The 12,367-nt window shown below is 48.8% G+C and overlaps 1 protein-coding gene across 9 annotated transcripts in view; it reads right to left on the reverse strand.

Annotated features, from left to right (window-relative positions):
• The window catches only part of BRD3 (bromodomain containing 3), a 60,623-nt gene that overhangs the window by 12,610 nt on the left and 35,646 nt on the right, over window positions 1-12,367 (reverse strand). For all 9 annotated transcript variants that reach the window (XR_003095235.1, XM_014522256.2, XM_014522259.2 and 6 more), the window contains 4 exons: window positions 11,725-12,096; window positions 3,060-3,188; window positions 1,550-1,741; window positions 764-1,005 (listed from right to left, as the gene is read on the reverse strand). Coding sequence is in view for 8 of the 9 variants with exons in the window: in XM_014522256.2 (XP_014377742.1) it covers window positions 764-1,005; window positions 1,550-1,741; window positions 3,060-3,188; window positions 11,725-12,096 (935 nt within the window). In the remaining variant the exon portion in view is untranslated. The remainder of the gene's footprint in view (window positions 1-763; window positions 1,006-1,549; window positions 1,742-3,059; window positions 3,189-11,724; window positions 12,097-12,367) is intronic.

Raw genomic sequence — 12,367 nt, forward strand, 5'->3', positions numbered from 1 at the left:
AGCAGGAACAAGACAGCCTTCTCAGCTGGCTTCGCTTGCATGGCATTAGGGCCTTTTCTATGTTTCACGGTGTGTCTAAAACAGGGATGAATAAGACCAGCTCAAGAGGTTGAAGTCGCCCAGTGATGACAGCGGGACTAGAATTTGGCCCAAAAGGATCAACCCCAATCCAGGCCGCTCTGTACAGCATTAAGGTTTTGGATAGTTCTGAAACATGGGCTTAACTTGGCAGTCTCATCTCTCCACTGGGTATTTTTAACTGTTACAGGTGCTTCTACAAGACTGGGATCCAGCTAGGACTGGAACAGAAGAGCTGAAGTGCCATGTTCTGGCTGACTGGACTACCAAAAAAGCAAAAAACAAAAGCCCAGTCTCATCACCATTAGTGATGGGGTATCAGAAATGGGACGGATCCATCCCCAGCTCCGTTTTCCAGACTCCAGCGGTTCCTACTAACATGTGTGCTTTGAGGATGGGCTTAGCTGACTATGCTCTCGCTTGAAGTCATTGGGAACTTCATCACCATGGATTTCAACATGAACGGAAAGTGGCATTGGCCTAATGCTACTGAAATTCCCACCCAGTCTTACTCATCCCTATTTTAGACAGACAGTCTGGGTGATGTGACCCATCGGACCTTGTGGTTTGCCCCTTGCTAGGTGAGGGCAACGCAACAGTCATTCGACCAGATATGCAAGCATTTACCTACGTCAATGGGAAAAGTTAACTCATCCAGACATGCGAGAAGGGGCCAAAGACCCACCTGTTGGCTGTGGTCGTACTGTTTGCTTTTTTAGCTGGTGCTTTTTTCTGCTGGGTCTGCTTTGCTGGCTGGGCCACCTTAGGCTTCTTCTCCTCCTCCGCTTTCACTTTGTGCTTCTCTTTTTCTTTCTCTTTATCCTTGTCTTTCTTTTTCTTCTCTTTCTCCTTCTTCTCTTTCTTTTTCTTTGGTTTGTTCACTGGTGCTTGGGACAGGGCTGCAAGCTGCTCGTGGACGGCTTTCAGCTGAAGGAAAAGACGACAGTCAAACCCCAGCATGAACACACCAGGCGTCACGCATGCTCGGTCTCGCACTTGCACCTTTGAAGCTGAAAGCCACGGACTGGGTTGAGTGTATTGATTTTACTCTGGATCTCTCTTGGGTTGGGAAAACTCCCTTTAAATCTCTAGGTACATGTACTCAGAAGTGACACCTGGGCAGAAACTCTTCCTATTTTGCAGGCTAATGACAATTTGACATCTCTGGCGGAAAAGAGCATAAAATGGGTGGAGTGTTTTTTGGTGCTAACTGCTGGCACTCAGGAGTCAGTCCTACACACTTTGGGACCCTTGGAGGAAGCATGCAATGTCAATGCCAGCTCTTGCCGCTGGGAAGAAGAATTCACATTATTCTACCCACCACGTTTCTTCCCTGCTCTGAAAACGCTCCCAGCCACAACAGACTTCCTAGGGGAAAACTGCCCCCTCCTCAAACGTGGCTCTACTCCGCCTTATACAGAGGCATACCACGCATGCGGCCACCCAACGAGGCTGCGGCCCTGCTCCTCACCTGCTCCTGGAGCTCAGCCAGCCTGGTCGCTCGCTCCTCTTCGGAGTCGGAGGTGTCCGAGTCCGACGAGCTCTCCTCGCTGCTGTGGCTGCTTTCCGTGCTTTTGCTCACCACCGGTGCCGTCGGAGGCGGCGGCGGGGGTGGCTCCGCAGGCTCATCCGGCATCTTTGCGAATCTCATCTCAAAGACGTCCTGCAGAAATGGCTGGAGTCAGGGGGACCAAGCCCTCACTCTGCCTCTTTTAAGATAGTTATATTTGTAAATACAGTAGCACTGGCTGGCCCAGCTGGATACGGGTGCCCGGTCATGCAGTCTGGGGAGTCAATGGTAACCCGACATCATGCTAACTGCGTTACTCTTGTGTGCCATTAGCTACAAAACCTGGCTCGATGGGCTACACCTCCGACTAGGAATCCCAATCAAGTGTCAGGACCCTGCTGTGCTAGGGGCTGTACAGACAAGTGATCAAAAAAAAGACAATCCTGGTACCAGAAAGCTTTCGGTCTATGATCTTAAGGGGCCGATCAACAGCGTTCGCTCTAAGCTGTGTGGCGTGCACGGCCGTGCAGGCGCACCTGGCAGCGTGGGACGAGCGTGCCTGCGTGGCCGTGCAGCTCAGAGGGAACGCCGCTGATCAAGCTCCTTTGAAGTCAAAGGAAAACTCTCCTTTAATATTTTCTGAATCACTCGCTATTGGAGATCAGGGTGAGATCTCAGTTGAGGGCAAATGATCTACTTCCTCTGAGGTTTTTCTACCTTTCCCTGGCACCAGATGGACCCAGGGTTTGATGCTGTCTGATAGTGCCAAAGTGCCTTTCTGTGGGTTTCCTTTCCTAATGACAGCCCCGTCGCTGACTGGTGGAAGCAGTTGGCTCTTCCACACACTCCTGGGGTAAATTCCCTAACCTCTGACACTAACTGGACTTCTTGTTAGCAAGTGTGAGAACATCTGCTGCAGAAACCTTGGACACTGGCGTTAGGCTGCTACATTGCTAGCATAGTTTTCCGATTGCACAACAGCTCCCAGCTCTGCAAAGGAGAGTGCTCGAAGGAGTATACCGTGCAAGGCCAAGGACATTCTCCTCTTACTTTACAAGGCAATGGCGAGGTATTACAGCTCACTAAAGCTTATGCATCTGATTCAGTTAGTGTATAAGGTGCACCTCTACCCTGCCTTTGGCTTGGAATTGAGTTCAGCTTTGCATCGCACGTTGAAAGAGCGTTATCATCCAGTTGAAAAGGGGAGCACCCGCCGTGTCCCAAACACACTAGCCCAATGGGCTGCTGGCTTGGGTGGTCTTCCAATCTTTTGGAAACCTAGGCTGTCCCCTCTTCAAAGGTTATAAGGGCCCTTTCCAAAGACTGGAGAAGTCATGGACCCCCCTGAGAAAGACACCAAGAAGAGAGGAGTATGCTCAGACCACCGAATGCTCCCACTACGGCAGCACTACAGTAAACTTGCAGACGGGAACGGTGGGGTGGGGAGGGATGTGCTTGCCAACACCGTTACCTGGAGCTTCCTGGCCATGGCTACAACTTCGTGGTCTGGAGGATTGTACTTGTAACAATTAGAGAACATTAACCGAATATCCGCTGCGAAGCCCTGAGCATCCTGGTACTCCCGGCTGTCCATTTTTTTCTGCAAACAAACAAGCCAAAAGGGGAATGGGGGAGGGAAAGAAAAGCCGTAAGCAAAATGCACGCGTAGGGGTTGCAGAGCTGACGCATGCATCACGGAAGAGCCCGGAGTAGCTCAAAAGCTGCTTGCCTCCGGTAGCTTACTTGCTAAATGCTTTTCAGGCTTCCGGTGGTCTTTGAAATACATCAAATCCTTTCACTGTTGTGTCACACTGAGCTCTTCAGAGTATAAAATATTCTGTTTAAAGGGCCATTCTGTGAACCGTCCCAAGGGTTTGCTTTCTGTTAGAAGGGAAAGGGTCACCTAAAACAGGTATGGAAGTCTGTATCAGCCAGGAGGTCACGGAGCCCCGGCGGGACGCCGAGGCACGGAGCTCCCCGCTTCTAGCTCGCTCTCCAATTATGTCGGCTTTCAAAATGCACAGGGCCACATCCTCAGCTGCACCTCCACTGACACCTCTGGTGCTACGATCATTTAAAGCAGCTGGAGATCTGGCGCACACATGCTCCTCTGTGATCCTGACAGAAAAGTCCTTGACCCTGAATATGCCTAGCAAAATGTCACGGGTAGATCCAGCAGTGACGCCGGCACATCAGGGTTTGCAGGGTCGGGCACCTGCTAAGCGAGGACAGAAGATGGAAAGGAAGGCTGGAGGCTTCCTTAAGTCGGTCAGGTGACTTGCACACGCATTTCCACACACGTTTACATAACCCCCAAGGTTTGTCCACCTTTTCATATCCATTGAAGCTTGACTCTCACTCCCCTTGCAGCCTATTATATAGAATAGCTGTATAATGGAAGGGTTCCTCCCCGCGCTCGAGTTACAGACCAGCAGTAAATAATGGTAACGTCTAGCTTAACGTATTGCAGCAGGGTATTATGCAGGATCTTATTCGAACAGGTCGACTGCAAGGCTTGCATTTTGCAAAGACCATCTCCCTACCACCACAGAAAGTAAATGCCCAATGGTCACCCAGCTGTTTTATACACCCGTCTCTCTCACCAAAGTGACCAGGGCTTTGCCTGCAGAGACTGCAAGCTCCCCGAGGGGAAAATGCTTCCCTGTGCAAAGAATGGCAGAAAGCTCAAGCACTACTTATTCAAATATTTAGTTGGTCTAATAAAAGAGATCACCTCTTATTTTATTTTTATTAGAGCAACTTATATTTACTTGGTCTAATAAAAGAGGTCCACGAGTTTCGATTCCAAATACTACTTATATATCGACGACCCAACCTGACAGTCCTAACACCTCCACTGCATCTTCAGGGGAAGATACAGGCTACCGAATGGGCTTTGTAATAACTTTTCCAGGGATTAAGCGGCACATCACGACAGCATGATGTACAGGAGAAAACTTCACCCTTAGCGAGCAAATTTTGGCAGGAAATCTGCATGCAGAATACCAACGTTACTACAGTGCTTCGTTTTGCAGCTATGGCCAGATGCCTGTCAGGCCTCCTGTTACCAGGCCCAATTTTCAGTGATTTAGTAAGCCTTTGAGTTGCAGGACAAGGGCAGAGGGGATGAGAGGACTGCGCTCTACAGACGAAGAACAGTTTGGCCTTATATGAGAAAAATGTTTCAGGCCAAGTCCAAAACCAAACAATACTTTCAAACTAAAGAGGCCATTTATTTTAAAATATGTCTTCCTGCAATGAAAGGCCTTTTTGATGAGCTTGTATTTGTCTGGCATACTCAGCAGCTGATTATGGCCTATAAAATACATTTCGGCGTGGGAGGCTTCGCTTGCATCCAAAAACAACGGCTTTTGAGCCCAAAGTGCATTTTAATCCGTGGATTTTTGTCGCTGCAAAAAACAAAACAAAAAAACCTCACACAAGACAAAACCCACTGGGCAAAAATGTCTTTGGTGATGGCACTACCTTCGGAGATACGGCGGTGATGGAGGAGGCGAGGTTTGCAGTTGCAATGTCCGGTCAGAGAAGGAATAGAAAGCGGGGGGTTTCTTACCTGGTATAGAGGATGGACAAATGATTAAACTACAGCAAGTTAACAAGAGGCAGAGACTTGCCATGAAAAGCAGTTGCATGCTCCGTGGCGAGGGAAAGCTATCCCGGGGCAGCCCAACCCAGAATGAAACAGGGCTCAGTTGCCCACTTTTGCTTACCACAAGGCAAGAGCAGGCAGACGGGCAATTACCCGAGTGCCAGCTGCTGCTCGGATGTTTTGCATCCTCTTTTAACTTGCTGCAATTCGATTCTCCGCCCGCGCTTTTAAGGACCCGACTTTCACCAACTTTCCCGTTGCCCCCTTTCACAACCCCAGCCCTGGAGCTTAAGGGACCTTTCATATTCACGATCTGATGAGGTGGGACCGCAGCGTGCGGCTTTACAGACAGCACTTGGAGTCCGGCCGTGGAACAACGTCGCTACGCCCCATTATCCGAACAGGGCTTCAACGTTTCCCATGCCCTGCTCGCTATCTACATGGCTTGTCTCCTCAAGAAATGCCGCTTTGTAAATGCGGCGTTTTACACCTCAAGAGAAAACTGCCTCCCCAACAGGCAAAATTAAGGGAACGCTGAAAACCCATCTCTGCCTTCAAAACACTCAACTCAGCTGCTTGGAGACTGCAGCAATTTGCTGCAAGAAAATTAACGGAGTAGCATGCCTAGCTCCCCGGGGGACAATCCTTCATCCTGAAGGCGAGCACTTCAATAAATCTTCTTATATGGCAAGAACTGGGGCTTGTTTGCTACCCTGTAAATAAAAGCCAGCGACATCCATATGTCTGCCTTGGCTGATGAGGAACGTGACCTAATGGCCACAGGAAAAGACTGAAAGTCAGCCGATTCGGGTCCTGCTCTGCGCAATCCTGGACACAACCTTGCCCCCTTAGCCCCGTGCTAACCGGAGATAACACTGCAGGCTTGTTGGACGGGCTGGCTAACATTCGTCCTTTGCAGAGAGCTACGGAAGTACCAAGTGTTAGTCCAGGCTCTACGGCGATCGTTTAAGCTATTGCAGTGTAATTACCAAATAACCTGCGGCATCCTCAGCATACTTACAATTTAATCCATTCCTGTCATTGATCCAGTCCGCTCCAGAACCCACCTCAGCTTATATCCTTCCTTCTGTCCACTCCACCAAACAGCTCTGTGCTCCGAGGACCATGGAGGAATTACACCCTCTAAGGCGTCCGTTCTTCTTTGGGATGCTCGTGGAGTTCACCCTGGTATGTGCTCATTAATAATGGAAACCTCTACAGTGCCGTATCCCATACAGACCCCTCAACTCCCTCGGCTCTCCCCGCTCCGTTTCGACCCAGCCTTCCCTGCACTACTCTCCCCATCAGACGTATAGCTACTCTCTCCACCAGGTTCAGCTTCCCAAATCAGCCGCCTTGCCAAAGACAGCTCAGGCCCATTTCTTTTCCTCTCTGCCTTCTTGGAGACACAGCCATAACTCCCAACCTGCTGGCATCCTCATCTCCGAGTCCACGAGCTTTACCAACAATACCTGGGCTTGCTGCAAAGAAATGCCTCCCCGGACTTGAAAAATCAACCCTTAATCATCCAAGCAACAGAAGTTTCCAGGGCACCTACAACAGTTGCTGACCAGATTTCTTCCTACATTATGCACTCAGCATTTGTTTAAAGGAATAGGCGTCGTGGTCTTCACACCAAAACTGTCAGGACCGCCGAGATGAATCAACACCTTGCAGCAGGTAAAGCCCTCTAGCTCTTAAGATACTCTGTTAGCTGCGAGTTGCTCGTGTATATTATTCCTACACCATCACCACAATGCACAATACCCTTCCCTGGGAAATCAGGTTCCCTCAACCTGGAGGAAGAGTAAAATGTTTCAGAAGAAAGTAATAGCAGGCAGGGCTTCAAAAAGAGACCTTATTATTACAAAAAAAACCCCAAACCTTATCATATTTACTCAAATATAAGAGAACCCTGATTATAAGATGACACCCCCACAAAAAATTCAATTGTATATATGGAAAATGTATACATTTGTTATAATTTTCCAGGTATAGAATCTAATTATTGGAGGCTTGCCTTGAATTTGTCCCTTTCCCACTGCTACAGCAGAGAAAATAAATCTGGGGGGGGGGGGGGGGGGGTCGCATGGCCCCTTTGTCCTCTGCCCCCTCAACTTCATCCTCTTGCAGCCCCTCCCCATCCCTTGCTGTCACACGCTGCCCCCCCTGAGCATGGGGAAGCAAGGGGCAAATTTCAAAGTGCTGATTTTGAAATGAGCACACCTCTAGTTATTTGAAAGTAGGCAAATTACTACAGGTACCGTAGGCTTTGTTCAGCCAGAAATAATTCATTTGACTTTTTTTGAAACTTCTGCAAGTTTTAGCACAGCTATGCCATAAACACACTTTCAAGCAGAACTTTTATACCTACTTGCATATAGTACAAACGTTTTATTTTTATTTCATGCCTTAAGCCAAATTAGCCAAATCAGTTCCAAACTCTGTTGACTGAGCAGAGCCGAGTCGTTCAGGTCCGTGTTGCAGTACCACCAGCTGGTATCCTACCTCCCAGACCCATTGTTCTTGGGTTTCAGATACTCCCAAATCCATGGCAGGCATCCTACGTGCAAGCCCCAAGCCCCAGAAACCTGGGGATTCAGATGCTCCCTAGTTTCGGCTGCCCCTAACCAAAAGGCTGTAGGAACATGCTAGAGGGAAAACCCAAGAGCAATCCCCCATTGCCATAAAATGTATAACCGAGATCCTCCCATCAGGAAGCTACAGTAGACTCTCGTAGGAGTGCCCATCCACAATGCAATGGGCAGGTTTCCACACTCAACTACATCAAGTCATTCAAGGCTGGAAAGAAGGGGATCTCCCTTGCCAAATACAGTAAAACCACTTGGGCCAACAGCAACATCATGCTATTGCCCCTGCTGGGTAAGTGTATATATAGTGTGTCTATGTGTGTGTATATATACATCTCACTGTATTATATATTGTATATATTATATATACACACACACACACACACACTATATTGTATATATTATATATAGGTATACAGTGATATATCATGGATTAGTGCCATGGGCACTACAATATATCTTATTCAGATAGGCTAAATTAACCTATCTTTGTGAAAGGTTCTCATAAGTATGTTTGCCCAATATGGGCCGTGTGTTTTATAGTCTTGCTCAGTACTGGTTGCATTTAATCAACTTCATAGTTGGTTTCCATTATTCAGCACATGCTGCTTTAGGCAGCAGTTTAATGATAGATAATGAATTTAATGAGGTTTTCTTGTCTGTGGATATTGGACAAGGAGCTTCCCCCCCACATGTTTATTGGGGAATAAAACCTCATTTAATATTTGAGTAACTACAGCACTATATGAAAGTCAGCTCCGGCATCTATACATACAAAGGATTATGCAGCAGCCATGACTTGTCTTGCATCTTCTACACAGTTGTAAGCAAGGGGCAGAACACCACTCAGTTGCTTAAACAGTGCGATCAGATCAAAGAAAGGACTCAAGGTCCATAAGAACACGGATTGAAAGGAAGGAGCTGAGCATCAATGCAAAGCCAGACAAAAACCAGAGATGTCTACATCTTAATAGCACACAACTTGTCTAAAGCATTGTACTCCGATATAATCCTTGGACAAAACCCTGGCCTTGCTAGAAGCAACGATAACGTTGCCATTGATTTCAACAGAGTCAGAACGTCACTCCTCTTTCTTCCTACTTGCCTTCTTCACATGCAGTAAAACTAAGTCAAGCAGACTTGAATGCGCTCAGTGCCTTGCCGGCTCAAGGAGGCCATATAAAGTCTTGTTGGTGTCAATGTACTGCCTGAGTGGGTTAGTCAAGGGACACTTGGCTACCTATGATTTAGGGACTGTTCCGTGCAGACTACTAGGGAAGATGCTACCAATAGCCAAAATAATCCTATTACTACAATTACAATCAGTGTCATGCAAGCTGTAAAGGCTTGAGGTAGAAACAAATATCCTCCCCAACTCCCATTAAATCCATCCGGTATCTTCACCCCCTTGCGAGATGGACGGTGGCATGCAAGCTAGTAAAACTGTGGACACAGCACATGCAGTTTACTGAGCAGTGGACATCCAGCCAGCCTAAGCGCTTCATAATTAGCCAGCCCAACCACATCCGCAGCTGCTCCAAGAGGACCCAAGGAGGAGCACTCAAATACCAATCAAAAGTCTCAATTGGGGCCCCATCCTGCTGGCTGTGCCACGAACAAGAGTTTTGCCACTGGCTACGACGAAATCGGGACCTGGTGACATCTGCGAGTGACCCAGTAATGGTCTAGTGATCCAATTTATATGGATGAAGCCTTGTAAGTCCCACCGACTTCAATGGGACCCATGCAGGAGATGGAAGACTGTCCTCACAGCAGGACACAGCCAAGAGCCTCCACTGCTTATCACCCAAGGACGGCGAGATGCCAGCTATACCTCTCCCAGGCTCCTGAGGGAAGGGAAACCTAATAAATAAAACTCTGAAGCCCTGTCCACAGCCAGCACTGAAGACATGTCTTCCAGTCTCCCAGACTCCCAGATTCAATCCAACCTTTTCCAGAGCCGCTACGTGCTGCTACCCACATCTGGCTTGCAATTCAAGACACCCCCCAGCCTCCTCTAGTCACCATCCTCTAGCCCATAGTTTCTCAACCTGTGGTACGTGTACCCCAGGGGTATGCAAGACAGGCAGGGGGTACATGGGTACCCCAACACTCTCTCTCGTCCCCTTTTCCTCTCAAAACTATGGCAAAAAATTTGGTGCGCCGCACATTAAAATTCCCCAGTAATAATTTGGTGTGCCCTCCCCAGTAAGAATTTGGCCCTGGGTTCAGCCCTCCTAGCTTTGGGCAACATCACTTCTAGCCCAGATACGTATTTGAGTTGTGCACCCCTGGTGTAAAAAGTGGCCACACCAGATCAGACATCTGTCATATCATGGACTTATATACACAGCCCTTCTTCCAACATATAGCACACATTAGTGTGTAAATATAAAACCCCCTGGAAAACTGAGTGTTGGGGTACTTATTAACATTTTCAGAAGTTAGGGGGTACTTGCTACTTAAAAGGTTGAGAAACACTGCTCTAGCCCACACCAGCATCCTCTCCACCGTAGGACTGACACTCGCAAGCTCCACTCTACTTTGCCTCCTTCCAGGAAGTGCTGGAGGCTTTAGCTCGGGTTGGCTCAGTGGCAAATCTAAAAAGAGAGATGCTGAGTGCAACAATGGCTCTGGCTTAAAGGAGTGAAGGCCCGTGGAAGCTCACAACGCCAGGGCTGGGCCACGACTCCCAAAGGGGCTGCTTGTGGTGTCTCTGCCAGCACGGAGCTGACTGCCCTGGACTCGGCGTTGGAGATCATACTGCTTCGCACTTGGATAAGTGCCTTATAGACTTGTCCTCACAACACCCCTGTGAGGTAGGTAAGTATCGGTATACACATTTTACAGAGCGCAGGGAGGAAACTGAGGCAGAGGAAGGTGAAGTCACTCATCCAAGCCCTTGGTGCCAGAGATGGGGTCAGGACCGTTAGCACCTAGCCTCACGTACAGTGTAGCAGGCCACACTGACAAAATGCCCACCTCTTAGGGAGAACATGCTGCTGTAGTACCCCCAAACTATAGCATTGTTACAGCATGATGTAGTGTGCTGGACCATGGCTACAGTGCTTACAGAGACTGGGGAACATCTGCCAAGGTACTTAAATGACAGAGACTGGGCGCATTGTTGGTCTTACATCACATGGGTATTTTGGAAAGCATCATTCACTGGCTTCACCCAGAGAAGACCCTCAACGTAACAGCAAAAGCTAGCAGAAACAGCCTTAGCCTCCTGCACGTGGAGGAACATCTCACCTCCGCCAACTGAGAGTCCTACAGCCAGCTGACCGGCAAAACAGTGGTAGCAATCTGGAGCCCTAAAGATGAGAAGGCAGAGTAGGAAACCTTCAAGGATACTCCAGAAGGATTCAGAGAAACCTTTACTCCCCTAAATAAAAGCATCCTGCGGATTGGACCATAACAAGGTAAGCTGAAAGAGCTGCCTTCGAAAGAGGCAGCCGGGAACTACTGCCAACTCGTAATACTGCTACATTTGCAAGGTCAGCCACCGTCCAACGACCAGGTCATGTTCAGCTCCCATGTGAAGTCCCACAACATAGGGCCATACAAAGCCAAACCAGTAACAGAGAGGAAGGTAGTGGTTGCTGTATATATGGTGCCCTAGTGATGAAACCCCATAAAACACTGCCCATCAGCACTTCGGAGCCTCCCGCATTGGTTTAAACAGCCAGACAATCTGCAAAGAGAGCGGCTAGCATCCGACTGTCTGGAATAGAGAGCAGGGAAAATCGTTCCAGGACATGGAGAAAGGGAAACCAAATGGTAAAACCTCCAAATGTTCCACACCTCAGGTTAATTTTCCACCACCCCTCCCTGGCCAAGTGCTGCCCCTCTTCAAGAGCTCTTGCCCATCTTATATTCGCCACCAGAGGAGTTAAGGCACCCTATAAAAGAGGTGGTAAACGTGGACATACTTTAACAGTACTGAGATCCATAGGGTGTTTGATAATATCGTGATAGTCATGTAATTCCAAGGCCTCTGCATCGACAGGCTTGTAAAAGGGCCATGCGTAGGCAGCGTGTTTCTTAGAGAGCATCTCCTTGAGGATGCTGTCACAGTACTTGAGGTGCTCAGAGAGTTTGCCCTTCTTCCCCGCGTGCTGCGGGACCTCCCCATCCTCGAGGTCTTTCTTTGGTGGTTTGATGGGTCGGCCGCCGCTCTCGCGCCGCGCGACCACTTTCGCCTGCTTCGGGTCGGACAATGGCGTGGGCGACTCGCTCCGGCTGGCAGTGATGGCGGACGTGGTGGGGGTGGTCGTGTCTGCTTTTCGCTTCACTCCCTTTTTCTGAAAGGTGAGAGAGCAGACAGAGGTTGTGAACGTTTGTCCAGCTGACAGCCTACGTAAGCAGGTGCCAACCGGGGGCCTGACACTGGCACAAGTCCTGGGGCCTCAATATCCGCCCCCCCACCCTGATATCACAGGTGTTAGTGATAGGAGAAGCAAACCCTTGGGCATTACTACAATGAAGCAAATGGAGCTGGACACTAACATGCGAGGTCAGGCCCTATTTTGTAACCTGACATGTTGACTGAAGGCCAGGCTTGCGAGCCATGAC

The sequence above is a fragment of the Alligator sinensis genome, unplaced genomic scaffold (assembly GCF_000455745.1).
Source record: "Alligator sinensis unplaced genomic scaffold, ASM45574v1 scaffold611_1, whole genome shotgun sequence".
NCBI lineage: Eukaryota > Metazoa > Chordata > Crocodylia > Alligatoridae > Alligator > Alligator sinensis.